Genomic DNA, 17115 nt, shown 5'->3' on the forward strand with positions numbered 1-17115 from the left:
TCCGCTTGGGTGGCTGCAGACCCCTGGCAGGGGACGGGGAGAGGGGAGGCGGCACTCCCCTGCCTGGGCTGCCGGCAAGAGTGCCCTCCTAGTGAAGACGGAGGGGGCGTCCGCGTCCTACTTCAACCGTGCCCACGTTCCCAGGGAAGCACCCTTAGGAACCCAGCTTCCCGTGCCCCCCCCCCGCCAAACAGCAGCCCAGCCAGGCAGGCAGAGCTGCACGGCACTCCCCAGGCAAAGATCAGTGGCTTTGGCCCCCCTCCTGGCCGTGCCAGCGGGGCCGGAGCCTTGCCCGCCCCCTCGAACCCCTGCCCGCTCTTCCCAGGCAGGCCTGGAAGGAGGCAGGGCGATGGACGCCTCCAGGGCCCCCAGGAACAGCGCCAGCAGCCGAGGCCTCTTCAACACCAACATGGGACCCCTCCAGCGCCAGCTCCGCCTGGGCGAGTACAACCTGCTCAAGTGCGCTGCCATGTTTGAAAGCGATTTCGTCCAGGTGAGCCGGCTGGAGGAGCCAGGGAGAGGGCCCTGCCCATCCGGCCCCCAGGAAGCAGCTGGGCTCAGGAGGCCCCCAAGCTGCCAGCCGTCCCCGGGCCCCATCACTTCCCTTTGGCTGCTACTCCCCCCCAGATGTCTTCGGAGCAGCAGTGGTCCCGCCATGGCTTCTCCCGGGATCCGTTAGAATCCCACCCTGCAGGAAAGGGATCCCGAACGACTGGAGGGCGGAGCAGCGAGGGCAAAGGGTGGGCGAGGGAAAGGGGCCCGAGAGGGGCCAAGAAAGCCAGGAGGATTTGGCCAATGGGGACTTCTCCGGCTCTCCCAAGGTCGGAACCGTTGAAAGGACTGATAAAAAGCAGGATTTTTTTTTTACACCAAAGTGAGTCCGACTGTGGGATGCACTTCTGCTCTTTTGAAAGCTTAGCTCTCCCCTGCACGGCACTCCTCTGCCCTTGCAACCTGTGTGCCGTGCTGTTTTCAGACCAGGTTTAGTGCTCTTCCAAAAGAATGCTAGACCCATGTTTGGAAATACCCTGGCTTCGCACCTGCGACCTGTTAGCCGGGCAGTTGGACAGGTGGCCGACTCTGCCTTCTAAGCACGTGCCGACATTTGTGCCCCCTCCCAAGACACGCACATTAAGGAGAACGACTCGTGGTTTTCCCACCAGCAGGTGATTCTCGGAGGGAGGGGATATGTAGACGGGGTAAGCCGTCAAGCACTTTTTTTCACTTGCCCTACCTTGAAACTATCGGGACGGCGTTACTACCAGCCCTTGCTAGGATAGAACCAGGCTTTAACCATGGTTGCAGGTTAAGAGCCTACCTGGCTGTGCCTCTGTCTTGCAGGTCAGCAAGCAAGGGGGCATCCTGGATGTCCACAATCAAGTGCAGCAGGTGCGCGTCGCCATTGCCGCTACCAGCCCGGGCCTTCTGGTCCCAGATGTGCTGCTGCTGGCCAGGCCAGTCCTCCTTCCCCAACAGCTGCCCCCAACGCTCCAGCACAGGTACCGCCCCCGTGCTCGGAACAGGAAGTTTGAGCTCACCAGGTAAGGCCTGCCGACCAAGTTCCCCCTGCCCTGGGCAGGGCTGTGTTTTGAGGGTCTTTCCCTCCGCGATGCCCTTTCATGTTCTGACTGACCTCCAAAGCGATCAGAGGAAGCTTCGGAAGAGATGCTCGCGACTCGCTGCGAGACGTCTTAGCTCTCCACCCAGCTTTGCCAAGCCTTGAGACTCCTTGTGAAGAGGGCTTCAGCTAGTGGCGGGGTAGCTCTGGCTGTGGCAACCTCTTAGCACCGAACAATCAAACCTTTGATTTGTTCCATTGACGTTTTTCCTTTTCTGACCGCTCCGTTACAGCTGGTCAGCAAGTTACGGCGGGCGAGGACGACGCTGTGTTAAGCGATGAGGGGCTTCTGTAGGGTAGCAGTCGTGTGGACGGACCATCGCTTTGGAGCACGGCGGTATAAGATGCCTCAGCACCTGTTCGCTCTGCCTTAAAGGAAAAGACAACAGCTGGGGGCCACGCTTGCTCCAAAGCACCTTTTCCTCTTGGAATGGAAGGACTACGTTGCCCTTATCTACCAAATTCAGTTCTGTTTAAGTCTGCAAAGAAGCAACACGGAGAAAGTGGCGGGTTCACCCAACACACAGGATGGGGCTAAACGGGGCCAGGGCCTTGGGGATTTAGCATGTTGTGGAAACCCAGCCAGTGTTTAGGTCAGTGTTGTCCAAACTTGGCCACTTTAAGAGGAGTGGACTTCAACTCCCAGAATTCCCCAGCCAGCCTTGCTGGCTGGGGAATTCTGGGAGTTGAAGTCCACTCCTCTTAAAGTGGCCAAGTTTGGACAACACTGGTTTAGGTGGACATCCTTCTTCTGGACCCGTGTCTCTCCTCCATCCCTCCCCAAACCCAGCGAAGACAATGCAGTTCTGGTCTAGCAAACCTGTTTGCTGGTCTGAATGACGGAGAGTTTGGGGTCTCTGGATTGGGAAGAGAATTTGAGGGTGGGACATTTGGTGATGAGCAACGATGTTAGGTCCCTTCTAGGGCTCACAATGCGTTTTTTGATGTTTCCTGACTCGCAAAGCTGGACAGCCACAGGGACAGTTTTCAGCAGCAGTGGCCAGCGAGGGCTCTGGGGTTGCCGCTAACCCAACGGGCCAGTGAATTTGGATCTTCGTTTCCGGAAGGGAGAGGGAGTTTTGAGGTCCCGGGGGTAGGTTTGGTTGGGTGGTTTAGCTGGCAAAGCCTAATCTTGTCGTCTCTTTTGCTAAAGCAGAGGGAGGGCATCATGGGGGAAACATTTTTAATGCAAGACTAACAAACACTGCAGAGAGAAACAAGCAGCTGAGTCTTTCTTGATTACAGCAGCATATAAACCCTAGCAAATAAATCAGTACCTAAACGGGAGGGAGGGAGGTGCCCCATGGCAATCCCCCCATGGTTGCATGGGCCAGTTTCACACCCCTCCCCACAGGCTTCCCTTTCCTCCCACCCCCAGGCTCCTTCCGTTGTGCTTCGTCAAGATCTCCATCCACGACCTGGAGAAGAAACAACTCCGATTCAAAATGGTGACTGGCCGCACCTTCTACCTCCAACTTTGTCCCCCAGCAGACAACCAAAAGGACAATTTTGACTTGTGGGTCAAGGTGGTCCACCTTCTTCGACCCCCCTCAGATATTAACCAGGATAAGGGGCACCGAGACCCGTGGAAGTCTGGGAATTTAGCCCCCCAAGCAACCCTCGTGAGTTGGCAAGCTGGCTGGGGAGTTTGGGGAGATCTGGAGGGACCTAGCTTGGAGGGGGCTGCTCTAGGACCAACCCTCCTGGGGAGAGGGATGCCCCCCCCCGCATCACCTCTATTCTGCCCCCACAGAGTTCGGCAACCCAGGGCTCCGAAGAGAGAGAGATCTCCATTGCAGAAGTGTTGAGCGCCCTGCAGGAAGAGATCCAGGATAGCCCTGGCAATCCGATGGAGTTCCTGGACAGTCCCAGTGTCCCCCCAAGTCCCAGCCCGACCTTGATGGCCATTCAAGAGAGGCCAGAGAGCCCTCTCCTGTCAGAGGCCCAGAGCTCCCAGGAGCAGCCCTGGAAGTTCCCCCAGGAAAGAAAGGGGAGTCCAACAGAGCGGTCACCCACCAGCAGGTATGAGAAAAGAGATGGTCTTCTCCAGGCCAGGAGACCCAGGAGGTGGGATATGGGGTAGGGGGTCAAACGCGCCCCCGTGGAAACTGCCAGCAGAGGGTGAAGTGGCCTGATTCCAGACTCTGAACATACGAGTCACCCTACCCTCAAAAGCTTCTCAGCCTGGTGCTCTTCACGTCCCATCAGGCTGGGCCAACATGACTCTTCTAGGCTAGAATCAGGCTGTTTTCCAACCACTTTTCCTTGACATTAGAAGCTCTGGTTGCACAGAATTGCTCAACAAGGTCTGGTTGGAGAGGCCACCGCTTTTCCTGTCCAAGGTCCACTCTCCAACAGCAGAACATGGCCAAGGACCATCACTACCCTGGATAGCATTTCATTTATATTGACGTTTAATTAGAATAAAAGGTAATTAATACGATTACCTTCCCATCACTGATGTAGTAACTTCCTTTCATCACATTAAAAATTAGTTTGGTCACAAGTTTCAGGAGCTTTAGATATCGTGCGCCTCCCTGGCTTCTAAGCACCTGCCGCTTAGACTTTGGACCACATTTGTGCAAAACACCATTTTTGTGTTTTCAGATCCTATGACTACATTTGCACAACATGCAAAGCTTGGAGAGTTTTAACCTTGATTTTTTTTTTCTTTTGATGGAATCCATATACTGTAAAGCAGTGTTTCTCAACCTTGGGAACTTTAAGAGGCGTGGACTTCATCTCCCAGAATTCCCCAGCCAGCATGGCTGGCTGGGGAATTCTGGGAGTTGAAGTCCACACCTCTTAAAGTTCCCAAGGTTGAGAAACACTGCTGTAAAGGGTTCATTGATCACTTCCTTCAGCCAGAAAACAGAAGGAAAAGGAAGAGGGGCCAAGAGAAGAGAGAGGCAGGGAACGAAGGAGAAAGAGAGAAAGGGAGACATTTAATCCTTGGGGCAAACTGAACGATTGTTCTGTAACTAAGCCCAGAAAAAGAGTTTTGTTGATATATCAATCTCTTTGAAGAGAAATAACCCGTATCTTATACTACTTATTCATGCAACGTTACTGTAAATCAGACTCGAATGGTTCACAGTCATCTGGCCCTGATGATGCTAGGTTACCACCGAAAGAACAGCTAGGAGTGGGGAGAAGCTCTTACGTGGATCCTTTTTCTTCTTTGGACAGACATTTTCGTTCCTTGCAGCCAGCCACATACCACCCACTACCTTTCTACGAGCATTTGCGCGTTTCAATGTTTCTCCACCTGTTTTCCCATCTTTAGTCAACATTTCTCCACGGTGCACAAACTTATCGTCTTGCTCTAACCCTTTCACTATTGGTGCATCACTTGCAATGATCTGCGTTCTCCATTCCTTGTCAGATACAACTGCCCGAGTCTTGGAGGCATTAATGTTCGGGTCCGCGCTTGTTGGATCGTACAGTCTGTCTAACATCCGTTGCAAATACTTTGCGTAATAAGCCAACAACCTGGCGTCATCTGCATAAAAAGCACATTTTGTTCACGTCCCAACACTTTTCCACGGTCACCCCAAGCGTTCCTTATACATTTATCCACAAATACATTGAACAGTCATGGACACCTCACACTTCCTTGTCTTACTTCCTGATCAATGCTGAATTATTTGCTTAGCTTTCTATTTATTCTCACACTTGCTTCACCTCCATCACCTCCTGCTCTTATCACATTCAGTAATCAACATTCAACTCGACATTCACCCCATCGACCTTCATATGCAAGCAAAACGTCCCCCGATCCAAGACTTCTCGCTTTATCCTGTGCTTTCTCTCACCCCACAAACGAACAAGAAACTGTCTTTTTTCAATCCATACATCTCTCAATGACCCCAGGAAGGGCACAACTCTAGTCTGCGCACCCTCACTTGGTGTCCGGCAGCACAAGTGGGCAAACCAAGGGCAGTGGGCCAGCGCTGGAGCGGTCGCTTGAGAACGGTCTGAGTTCTGATGAAAACTATTCCTCTTGCAGAAAAATCAGAACAAGAAGTAAGTCTAGCAGATCCCGCCGAAGCCATTCATCCAAAAGAGGTAAGCGGGGCTGCTACTACTGGAGTCCTGAAGCCTTTCCCTTAACAAATGTTGGGGAACTCAAGCCGCTCAGCTGGCGGGTCTCTCCTGGGACGCCATATTAGATCAGAGAAGGAAAGAAGCACACAAATCAAAGATCCCTGGTAATGTGGGAAGAAGGGAGTGAATGCATTGGGTCAGGCAACCCCTTTGAAATTCTGGAGGGTCATGGTACGGGGGGCCTGCCTATTCCTGCTTCTCCTGAGGAGCACCCCTTGGAGACAGCCAGCTTCGGAGCACGAGGGGTCATTTCTCATTCTGGCATGCCACTGTGGGAACCGCTTTGAAATGAGCATACCCACACGGGCACCATTGCACGTCCTGGTTCTCAAGCATTAGCTGTGATGTGCAGCAGACGTAACCCAGGGCGTGACTGGCACGAAAAAGGCGCCAGGAACGCCGACAGCAAAGGATGGGAGCTCATTTATGGGTATGATATTAGTTATCCTGCTGACTGCCAAAATCCCTCCGCAGTGGACCAAAGGAACATAAAGCTTGGGAGCCGCGGGGTTCAACCCAAATGTCAGGGGAAATCTCTCCTTTCTCTCCAGCTGCGAGCCGGGCTCCCAGTAAAATCTCTTCCTTCTTGATGGGCTCCTTCTCCAGTAGCAGCCAGAAGCACCCCAAGAGTTCTCGCAGCAGCCAGAAGCACCCTAAGAGCAAAGAAAGAAAGCGCAGAGCAGCCCCCCCTTGAGAAAAATCAGAGGCCTGAGAAAGACGAAAAGGCCTCCCTCTTTTCTGGAATCTCTGTCATTAATAAAGAGGATGACTAGAAGCACAGTCTGGACGCCCTGTCTTTGGTTCGGTCTTCTAGAAGGGTGTTTCTCAACCTTGGCAACTTGAAGACGTGTGGACTTCAACTCCCAGAATTCCCCAGCCAGCCAGGCTGGCTGGGGAATTCTGGGAGTTGAAGTCCACACGTCTTCAAGTTCCCAAGGTTGAGAAACACTGCCTTAAGCCATAGTTAGTAAGGGTCACGCAACAGGCAGAGTCACGCAAAGCCTGTGGTTAGGACAATGGGTGAGCGTGGCAGAGCATCCCACCGGGGTTACTCTGACCCCAGAAGCCTTCAAATCCTGCCTGTATCCCGTCCCTTATCCCTGGCTTTTGAAACAACGAACCCTCCCCCCCGCCCCACTGCCCTGTCCTCTGGCCAACGCCACTGCCCTCTTTGGGGAACCCAAAGTTAACACCAGCTCTCTCAGCAGAGATCCCTGGAATTTCCTCTGGCTGGGAAAGCTTTGCTGGGAGCTGGCGGCACCAGCTTGCCTGTCCGTGGACGGCACTTAAGGTTGCCAAGCACAAAGGAGCCGGGAGGGGTTGGATGGAGGAGCCCAAGCTGTCACAGGGAGGCTGGGACCCCGCAGGAAGCGAGCTGCCACCGGGCGGGCGTCACAATGCCCTCCGTATGTTGTGGGACGGATCGGCGGCCCCAGGACAATGGGCACCACAGACGGGCTGGGGAAAGCGACAGTGTGTTCGCACGTTTTTACCCTGATTAATCTGTCTGCTCCCTCCTTACAAACGCACACAGACGGCATGTGCCCCCCGTCTAGGGGGAAAGACAGCGAGGGGCGCCGAGCAGCAGAAGGACAGGCTGCCGCAGCCTCGGACTGGCCTTCTGGCAAGTCCCCGGAGCCCTTCCCAAAGGGGAGGAGGCAGGAGTGGTGGCCGATCCAATCTCGGGGTCCCCTCCTGTGGGGGCTGCCCAAACGCAGAGCAAGGAAGTGGCCCTTCCAACAGCAGGCAGGGCAGTCGGGGGGTGGGGTGTGTGTGTGAGGAGCCCCAGGTCTGGCTCTCTGGGGAAACCGTGGGGTGCTTTGGGGCGCAGATACAGACAGCATTTCCACCTCCTTGGCCCAGCGAAGGGTCGGGCTCTCCTGAGGGGCGGCAGCCGGATCGACTGGGCAGAGCAGGGTCGTCAGTGCCGCTGGGGAAGATCTGAAAGTGAACAAACCCCACTCATCCCAACTTGGACCCCTGGACATCGGAGGAAACTGGGGTGCAGGAATCCCAGCCGGGAGGGTTTTTAAATCCGGCATATCTGGAGGGCAGCGGGTTTATTGGTTCAGTTCTTCAAGCCACCTCTGTGGCTGCCCAATTCATAAACGTGATGGCTTTTTGTAAAACGTCCTGTTATCCTAGCATATGGATAGTAACAATAATGAAAATAATAATAATAATAATAATAATAATAATAATAGTAATAATAATAATAATAGTAATAATGGTTTAACTGAGAAGGTTATTGGCAGAGAGGAAAGGAAACGAATTTATTTCATGTAGCTTCTGCACACTTTTTAACCTCTGCTCAACTGGTAGTTCCAGTGGAAGGATTTTCTTCTTGCTGACAAAGACACAATGCTGAACTTTATAAAACATTTCTATTGATAACTTTCCATTTCTATTCCTATTGATAACTTTCCGAGTGCTTAAGTGCCACACAGACCTTCGCTTGCCATATTTTCAAGGACCCCATAAAGTGGCAACTTCGTTATCTCCATCTCGCAGATAAAATATTTCCCACATCGGCCAATCCATTTGACTAGGTCAGCGAAAGACCTCACCTTTGTGTTCACACAACCTGGTGAAAGAGGGAGCTGGGTTCCCACCACTGTTCTGTGCTAGTTCAGCCTCTTCTGAGGGCCTCAGGAAGACACCCGGTGACTTTAGTGGCACAGCGCATAAAAGGAAACATAGGGAATCCAGCAACATGCTGATAGCTGTGGATACTTTGCACATGGACAGTTGCTCTGCAGACTCTTGTAAGATCTCAGAACAGTGTTTCTCAACCTTGGCAACCAGCTTGAAGACCTGTGGACTTCAACTCCCAGAATTCCCCAGGCTGGGGAATTCTGGGAGTTGAAGTTCACACAGCTTAAAGTTGCCAAGGTTGAGAAACACTGTCTTAGAAGGACAAGCAGCAACAGAATTTGGATATTATGATCCACAATTAAGTGTTGTTCTCTTTCAAAGTAGAGTAAAGAGGAAGATTTTCAAGCAACGTGGCTACATTTCTTTGAGTTTTGCTTCCTTCCCTATTTCTGAAGTACCCAGTCATTATTTTCTTAATACAATCTGCCAAAATTTAACCTTAGAGAGAGGATAAAACATAAATGCATTTATAATCGCTGCAAAGAAGATCGGAAGCCACTTCTTTATATCTTTGTCTTTCCTTCTTTCCTTCTTTCCTTCTTTCCTTCTTTCCTTCTTTCTTTCCTTCTTTCTTTCTTTCTTTCTTTCTTTCTTTCTTTCTTTCTTTCTTTCTTTCTTTTCTTTCTCTCTCTCTCTCTCTTTCCTTCCTTCCTTCCTTCCTTCCTTCCTTCCTTCCTTCCTTCCTTCCTTCCTTCCTTCCTTCCCTACGTCCTTGTCACTTTTCTCTTACTTTTCTTTCTTTTTTCTTTAAATTTGCATTGCTTTCACTTTGCGAAAAACTTCTTTCACAGAAATTCAATTTAAAAAAATCTGCCAGAATTTGAGAACGGTCTCAGCCGGTTCATGTTTTCTACTATTCGTTCACGTCCAATAAAAGAAAACATCCGCCACGGGTCATGCCTTCTGCGGCAGGATGGTGAGGCCGGGGCTTGAACCTGCCCTTGCCTCTTAATACTTCAATGGGGATCACTTCCTCCCCACTGCAAACGGCCCCGAAAGCCATAGACGCAAGGCGAGAGGAATATGTACCCGGCCAGCCGCGCCGCGGGCACGGTTTTGGCATAATCAGCGAGCAGATTGGAAACCCCGCCTAACTCTGGCTCAGCTCAGGAGCAGCCAGGAGAAAGCTTGCTCTCCTCCCTTTCATTAAAGCCTGTCCAGGCATGTCCCCCTGGGCCCCTCCCTCCCCTCCCCTCCCAGGACAACCATCCCCATCCGTCATAAACAAGGGAGCAGCTGTTTCCATGGCCGGGAATCAAAAGCGTTCCAGCCTTTGGCCCGCGGAGCCAGCCGGGGCTGCCAGAAGGGGGCTGTGGAAGAAGAGGGCGCCCAGGGGGGCAGAGGAATGGCCAGGGGGAGCAAAAGCAGGTGCAAAAGGCACGGCGAGTTCAGCTCCCAGTGTCTTTTTATTTTGACTCCGTTCTCGGGAGCGCCCCACGGCTGGGCTTCTCCATGCCGGGAAGCAGCGTCCGGCAGCCCCAGCTTCCAGCTTGGCCAATGGTTCGGGCTTCTTTGGGGTTCCTGCATGTAATGGCCTCACTTTGGTCGCCAAGGGGCTACTGCTGGCCATGCTGGCACATTCCTGGGGCTTATTTTTAACCACCTTTTATGCTGTGCCCAATGCGGTGTTTTTCAAACTTGGCCACTTTAAGCTTGTGGACTTCAATTCCCAGAATTCCCCAGCCAGCACAGCTGGCTGGGGAATTCTGGGAGTTGAAGTCCACACCTCTTAAAGCTGCCAAGGTTGAGAAACACTGCCCTAAACAAAATGCATGTAATTTCTTTGTGGAGCAGCTCCTCAGCAGAGAATTCTTCCTGTGGCACTGCAGATTTCCAGGTGATCTTGAGCGGCATTGGGGCTCCGCTCCCCGAATCCCCAGCCAACACGGCTACTACTGATCAATCATCTGGGGCGTTGACATCCATCTATCTGAAGGACATCCTACTTGGGGAAGGTTTAGCCACCAGGTTATTATTCCTGGGATAAGTGCCGAAGTGAGCTTTCTGACTTCTAAAAGTTCCAAAAAATCTGAGACCACAATAACTTAAGAATCATCTCTTTCCCAAATCTGCTTTCTTAAGAACTTCTCTATTGTCTACTCTCTGTATTGTCTATGCCTGGAAGAGCCAGGACGAGAAGACAGGATCACTTGTGACACCAGGCAGGTTGACCTTGGCCACTTCTGGATGCTCCTCAACAGCAAGATCTACCTTCTGTGCTTTGGATGTAGGGCTGGAGAGACGTGGTGGACCTATCGTATTGATCTGGAATTGCCATCACTGCTCTGTGCATCCTAGAAAATAAATATTTGCAGCTGAGTGTGAGCTATTGTGCTTCTGAGGAAAGGGTTCACACTAGTTCACACTGACCTATGCCAACACACACTTTTCGGTCACTCAGGTAGAAGGTTAGCTAGTTCTCAAAAGTCTCAGCCAACATGACCAATGGTGATGGGAGCTGTAGGCCAGCAAATCTCAAGGCACGTCCCAGGGTCCCATGTTTGTCAACAGGACTCCCGCCTGTATTTTTGCTACCATAGACCTGGAAGGAAAAGAGCTGTATGTGTGAATGGCAAGAACAGATGGAAGAGAATTCTCACTGGGCACTCGGGAGTGGAGGGAAAGAGGGGGTACGTTTGCTTGGAAAGCTTCTCTGGGCCACTTCTACAAGGCCTGTTCTCCAAATGTAGACCCAGCCCTATTGGCTGGTGCGCATCCATCTGACAAACTGATCACTGCCACGAGACCCCTAACGACACTATAGTTGGGTTCTTGTGTTACATCCGCATGGCACTTGGTTGTTTGGGGCTTTGCAGGTTCTGTGGACCAGCAATTATGGTCTGTAGGTCATCGTTCATGGCTTCAGCTCTTGGAGTTGATTCAATACATTTGAGTCAATGGCTCATGAATCAAGGCTTTGCATGATGTCTGAAGCAGATGGTGCCTTGGGGCGCCATCATAGCCTCAACGTGGTTTTCCCCAGCTGGGTACCCTCCCAATTTTGGACTGGCTGAGAATTCTGGACATCGTCACCCGAGGCATCTGGAAGGCAAGGTCCAGATGCAAAGCAAGGTAGGTGGAATATCGCTGCCCGAAGTAAAAATCTCCAAGAACGTCTGGATAATAACAGGGTGATGATGGCCTTTAATGGTCCCCTGACTACATCCACTTGTGTGATAGGCAGCTGAAGTTGCTTAGGGATGGAAATGGCCCAGGTGCTCTCACGATGCACCTGGACAGAGAAGCATCTCGCCCCTGGCTTGATGGAGGCTGGTGGGGAGGCCCCCTCCAGCCATATTCTTCCAGTCCTGCACTGCAGTGCGATTCCTTCACACTTTTCGGCGTGCAAGATTTGATTAGGTTGATCCTAATGGGCGTGTGACTATCAATTACTGCTCATGAAATTACCCAGCTGCCACCCAGAACTACACAAGGGGGGGGAGGACTTTTAAGGAGAAAAAAAAAGTGTCTGTCGCTGCCCAGCCCTCTGGCGATCAAATTAGGCTCATCTGCAGGGAAGGGTTTAATATTTTCCTGTTTGCTTACAAAATAAATAATAAATAACAATATCTGCTCTGCTCTAGCCAAACAACAGACAGACACGTAAATGCACACGTACAGAAGGACATTCCAGAAGCATGGATTTTTTCCCCCACCCTCCTGAAATCTTTTTCCCAAACAAAAGTGCATCAACACTGTAAATAAATAACATCTCAGAAATAAATACACCAAATAAATACATGAATAGTTTGTGGCACCAAACGGTTGTTCGAGATGTCAGCGAGGAGGGCTCTGTCCCACACGCGTGAGCGACTGCAAACTCTCGCCTTCGCAGCCTCCCGGGGACGGCAGCAATTCCAGCGGTGGGACGATGACCGGGCAGTTTGGGGGGGGGGGGGTGAACCTTCAGGCTGCAACCTCCCCGGTGGGCTTGTGGTGATGGCCCAAGGTGTGGGGCCTGGGGCACCCATAGCCTTTGGGGCCACTGAAGTATTGAAACGCAGAGGGAGGAATCGTATCAACTGCCTGTAATTGCTTGAATAGAAATTAAATTTAAATGAACCCAAATCCAATTTTGTCCTCGTCCAAGCCCCATTCATGTCTTGTCCCCAACCTTGCCTACTTCGTGGAGGGCAGTCTCTTGGCCCCCCAAAAATCCAGGGGAAAAGGTGGGGTGTTCGTGAATAATTATGCAACTTCACGGGGAGCTCCCTGGCCAGCCACCACTTGCAGGCAGAAGACCTCAGCCCCTCTGGGCAGGGCTGGGCCAGCCTCCCCCATCCCACCCACCCCCCACTATTGGCAATCTAAACTAAATGAACGAAGGGTTGAGGCAGAATCCAACACAGCAGTAGCAGCGCAAGTGTGCAAGTGTGTGTGTGTTGCTTTGTTAAAAGGATCAAAGGCCCTCGTGGCAACTTAAAAGCAAGCTTATTGCACATATACAGTAGATTTGTGGCTCACTGCCCCGCATCAGACCTGTAGAGGCCAGGCATGAGAACGATGACCCACAGATTCTGGTGGGGCTGAATGTGTTCGACGTCAAGGTGTCATGAGATCCAGGGGAGAACGTTTCCATGTCGTCAGCAGAAACAAACCACGGGCATCGAATCCAGTCCTTGCTAGCAAAGCAGACCTCAACTTACCTTGAGAGTAAAGACAAAACTTTGTCCTTTGGAGACAGAGATGCTTTAGTGGCACAAAGTGGCTGGCACGTTCTGGTCTTCTTCCTCACGTATTTTCTTTCTGGATCCGGTTTACTACGCTTGGATCATGCACAGAAACCTGTTAATTTTTTTTCGCCAGGCAAATGGCTTACCAAGACTGGGGAGAAGGTAGGAAGGTTCTCACCAGGTTTGGGCTGCCTTCTCCACCTGTGTTCAAGCGCAGGGCTAGGAAGCCCTCTGTCTGTGACGTGTCAGGTGAACACCGTAATGGTCGCCATGCCCATGTTTGCGTTGCAGAAGAGGAGCAGATAAATCACTGAAATTACTGCCATTACAGATGCGATCTCTAAAAGATCTGCAAGAAGAAAACCATAGGGACCCTCTACCTTTGTCTGTGTTGGTTTCTTTAACCCCCAAAGAACTTATTTTTTAACAGCCCGGTGCTTCTATAACTAAAACCACCCTGAGGATGAAGGAAACTTCTCTGTGGCTTTCTGGACTGCTTTTTCCCCTGCTAATTTTCACATTAGTATGTTAAAAGATTAAAGATACGCACACATTTAGATAAGGTCATTTAGACTGAGATGAAACGCACATGGTTGGGGATGGAAATAAATTAAAATCCAAACCGGTATAGGACCAGTGGGGAGACGCCCTCCAGCAAAGCACCTTGGGGGAAGGACAATGTCAGGTTCTTGACTACAGATGTCTGTGGTGAAGGTAACAGAAGTCCTTGTCTCCTCCAGGCTCCTGGTGGGACTAGACAATTCTGGACAGCTTCTTCTCAACCAGAAGGAAGGTGGAGCAGGTCAACATAGTCGAGCCAGGAACTCCAGCACCTTTGACGTTCTCCACTTAGAAGCTGGAACAGGAGGGCAGAAATGACAGAGCCAGAACGGGGTTCTCACAGATGTTTGCCTGCAGACCGAAAGCCGGAGAGGACACTCACGGCTTACCCTTGAAGATGTGGGCCACACCGGCAGGCCTAGCCCCCACAGCGCCCGAGACTCAGACATCCAGGACGTGGTTCAGATAGGAGATGTAGCAGATCGCCAGCCGCAAAATCTCAATTTTGGACAGCTTCTTATCTGGAGGGAGGGTAGGCAAAAGCTTGCGCAGCTCCGCAAAGGCCATGTTGAAGGCCTCCACCCGGATCCGCTCCCGCGTGGCGTGGGCCGTCCGATATTTCGCCGTGGCTCGCCGCCGCCGCCGGCGCTCCTCCCGGCTGAGGTGCTGAAGGTCCTTCTTCATGTTGTCGCTGGACTCGGCCCCGCGGGACTGGCCACACAGGCCCAGGGAGCCGGCATCTTCCACAGCCCCACCCCGGCCACCCCCACAGTCGCTGAAGACCGACTCCGTCTCCGAATGGGTGGGCTGGAGGTCAATCTCGGTCTGGTCTGAATTGAGCATAGTGGCCAAGAGGACCACGAGGCAGCCTGGTTGTGGGTGGGAAGAGAGGCGAAGGGATGGGAAGGGACGGGCTTTGGACCAACACGACACAGGGACAGGCAGGATTGGCTTCGGGATCCACCTCAAATTCCCATGAAACTGGTTCTCCTGAAATAATGGAAGGCAAGCAGATATATGTCGATGGTCCACAAATTCTGGATGGGTCCAGACATCCAGCAAGGGGAGCCTCGGCAGTCTATCTGGAAGGGCGAGAGAGAGAAACAACATGGCAGCAATAATACATTCAGACAATGCCACGGTGCCACCATTATGCATGTTGACTCAGACAAGTCCCCCTGAGATAAACAGGGCTTATTCATATGTAAATAAGAGTAAAATACCAGGCTCAGATACAACAGTCTTACACCCAGCAACACACAGGCCTTGTTCCTATAACGCGCTAAGCTACGACATGGTTTCTTTGGTTTAGCAAGATAAACAAATCTACTCGCTCGGTTTGTAAATCACGGTTTACCCAGCCCTATGTGGTTTACTCCACGAATTGTGGCTTAGCACGATGTGTGAACCCTGGTGCTATTTTCGTAAGATCGAATATGAGAAGGAGGAAGGAAATGGAAAAGCCGCTGAAACAGGAAAAATAATTTATTTCCAAACAAAGGTAGAGAGCTAGAAGGAAAACGGGACCAGGGAAAGAAAGAAAGAAACACTTTTTTTTCAAAGAAAGCATGGTGGCAAACAGAGAAGGAAAAGAGAGGGAAGACACCTGGGCAGAACGGAAGGGAGGGAAGAGGGCAGAAGGTGCCAGCGGACAGGTGGCGAAGACACAGGTGAGCTGCCTGGTGTCACAAGACCCAAAAGTAGGGATCCTGATGGCCTGAACGCAGGGGCCCCACCTTAAGAGCTTGGCCACCCTAGAGAGGAAGGGGATGTCAAGTCGCTAGTCCTCAGGGCTGGCTTTAAAAAAATTACAAGCGCTGATATTTGAACCTACACAACACACTCGGCAGCAAGGATGGATTGATTGACTGATTGATTGATCGATTGATTTGCAATACTAAGAACCCACCCCAGCCCCAAAGGACTCAAACAAAACATAATCATGAATAACTAAATCCAAAAGCAACATTAACCCGGAAAGGGAAACAAGGTAAAGCCCACGGTGGGTACTTTGCATCAAGAAGCGGGGTGGGACCTGATGCCTCTTGGAATAAACCCGCTTCTATTTGCTTCCAGAAGGGCTGCAAGGTGGGGGCTGCATGTACTTCAAGGGGAGAGTATTCCACAAAGGGGGGGCTTTTACAGACAAGGCCCATGGCCTCACCCACGTCGCATGAACTTCACGGGGGGGGGGGCTTTCTTGATGATCGGACTGGGCGGGCGGGTTCAATTCTGGCAAGGCCTGAGGTCCCCCAGGGCTACTCTGCTTACGGCTTCGAATGCAACGACCAGCCCTTTGAACTGGGGCCAGAGGCCAACTGGCAACCAGTGCAGTGACTTTACCGTAAGTGTAATTCTGTGCCGGGGGCTGTTCTGCCGGTAGTCTTTCCCCTGTATTGTCATCTCCAAGGGCAGCACCACGAAGAGCGTGTTGCGGTAGTCCAACCAAGTGGTGGCCAAGGCATGAGTTACTGAGGCCAGGCCATCCTGGTCCAGGCAGGGTTGTAACTGGCACAGCAGCCCCTTAGCCACAATTTCCCCCTTGTTGTTTAACCAGGAATTGTGAGCGCAAGTCATGAACCCCATCCAGCGTTTCCATCAGGACCGGTCCTTTCATGCTGCCCAGATGTCCACAAACACTAGCGACTCCCTCTTGGGAAGATTTAATCTGAGCTTCTTTCATGCCGTCTAGATCCTCACAGCCTCCAGACACTGGTTCAAGACTTTGTGGCGTCATTGGCTTGGCCTGGCCTGGCCTGGCCTGGCAAGGTATAATTTAGTGTCACCAGCATTGTGAGACTAGGCTGAAGCTGCCATAACCTAAAGATGAAGCAGGCACTAAGCAGAGAGGACAAAAGCCAGGAAATTTATCTATGAGATCCCTTCAGGGAGGTAAATAAGAAGGAAGCAAGTCGTTAAGGAAAAAACAAAGGACCTGAACCAGAAAAAGGAAGTTGGGCCTGAGCACATGGAAGCCCTCACCCCAATCCCATCCACTTGCAAATCAACCGAGCAAGGACTTTTGCAGATAAAAGGGGTCCCAAAGCCCGCCCACTCTGAGTCGTCTAAGTCACCTTTGGATCCAGACCTGGCAGCTTCTGTCCCTCTAGCTAGTGCCTGGCAGCCTAGTTGGGAAGGACGTGGGTGTGGATGAGAAAGAGCAAATGCACCTTGCAACCAGTAAAGTTTTGCTGTTACTTTAAATTCACTGGGTCTTCGTGTATTACAAAGAACCTCTTGTGCCTCAGTGTTCGGTTGGAAGCGATTTGTGTGAATCCCTGATTATTTCCCGGCTGTTGACCAGGGCTGTGTGTCTGTCTGCTCCAGCCACAACTATCTGGAAACCCAGGTAGAAAGCAAGGGGGGCTGACAAGATCCGCGTGCCTCAACAGGCAGCGAGTGTGTGAGTGAGTGACCATAAGCCGAACCTGGGAGCAGCGTGTGTAACAGCATCCTGGTGACACCTCATCCAGGTCCAATGGATATCTCTCCCAGCAGGTT

The 17115-nt window shown here is 51.7% G+C and overlaps 2 protein-coding genes across 2 annotated transcripts; one reads left to right on the plus strand and one right to left on the minus strand.

The window, feature by feature from the left end:
- The first annotated feature begins 349 nt into the window (after positions 1-349).
- LOC148214519 (Golgi-associated RAB2 interactor protein 1A-like) lies at positions 350-6419 on the plus strand. Its single transcript, XM_088151119.1, has 6 exons — positions 350-493; positions 1342-1541; positions 2997-3240; positions 3372-3640; positions 5628-5686; positions 6277-6419. The coding sequence occupies exons 1-6, from the start codon at positions 350-352 to the stop codon at positions 6417-6419; spliced, it is 1059 nt and encodes a 352-aa protein (XP_088007245.1).
- A 7636-nt stretch (positions 6420-14055) lies between these two features.
- NHLH1 (nescient helix-loop-helix 1) lies at positions 14056-14457 on the minus strand. The gene has a single exon (XM_007443723.1). The coding sequence runs from the start codon at positions 14455-14457 to the stop codon at positions 14056-14058; it is 402 nt and encodes a 133-aa protein (XP_007443785.1).
- Positions 14458-17115: the final 2658 nt, after the last annotated feature.

The sequence above is a fragment of the Python bivittatus genome, unplaced genomic scaffold (assembly GCF_059951505.1).
Source record: "Python bivittatus isolate LINGU-HERP-01145 unplaced genomic scaffold, Pbiv_v1 ctg000660_np1212, whole genome shotgun sequence".
NCBI classification, from domain to species: Eukaryota; Metazoa; Chordata; class Lepidosauria; order Squamata; family Pythonidae; genus Python; species Python bivittatus.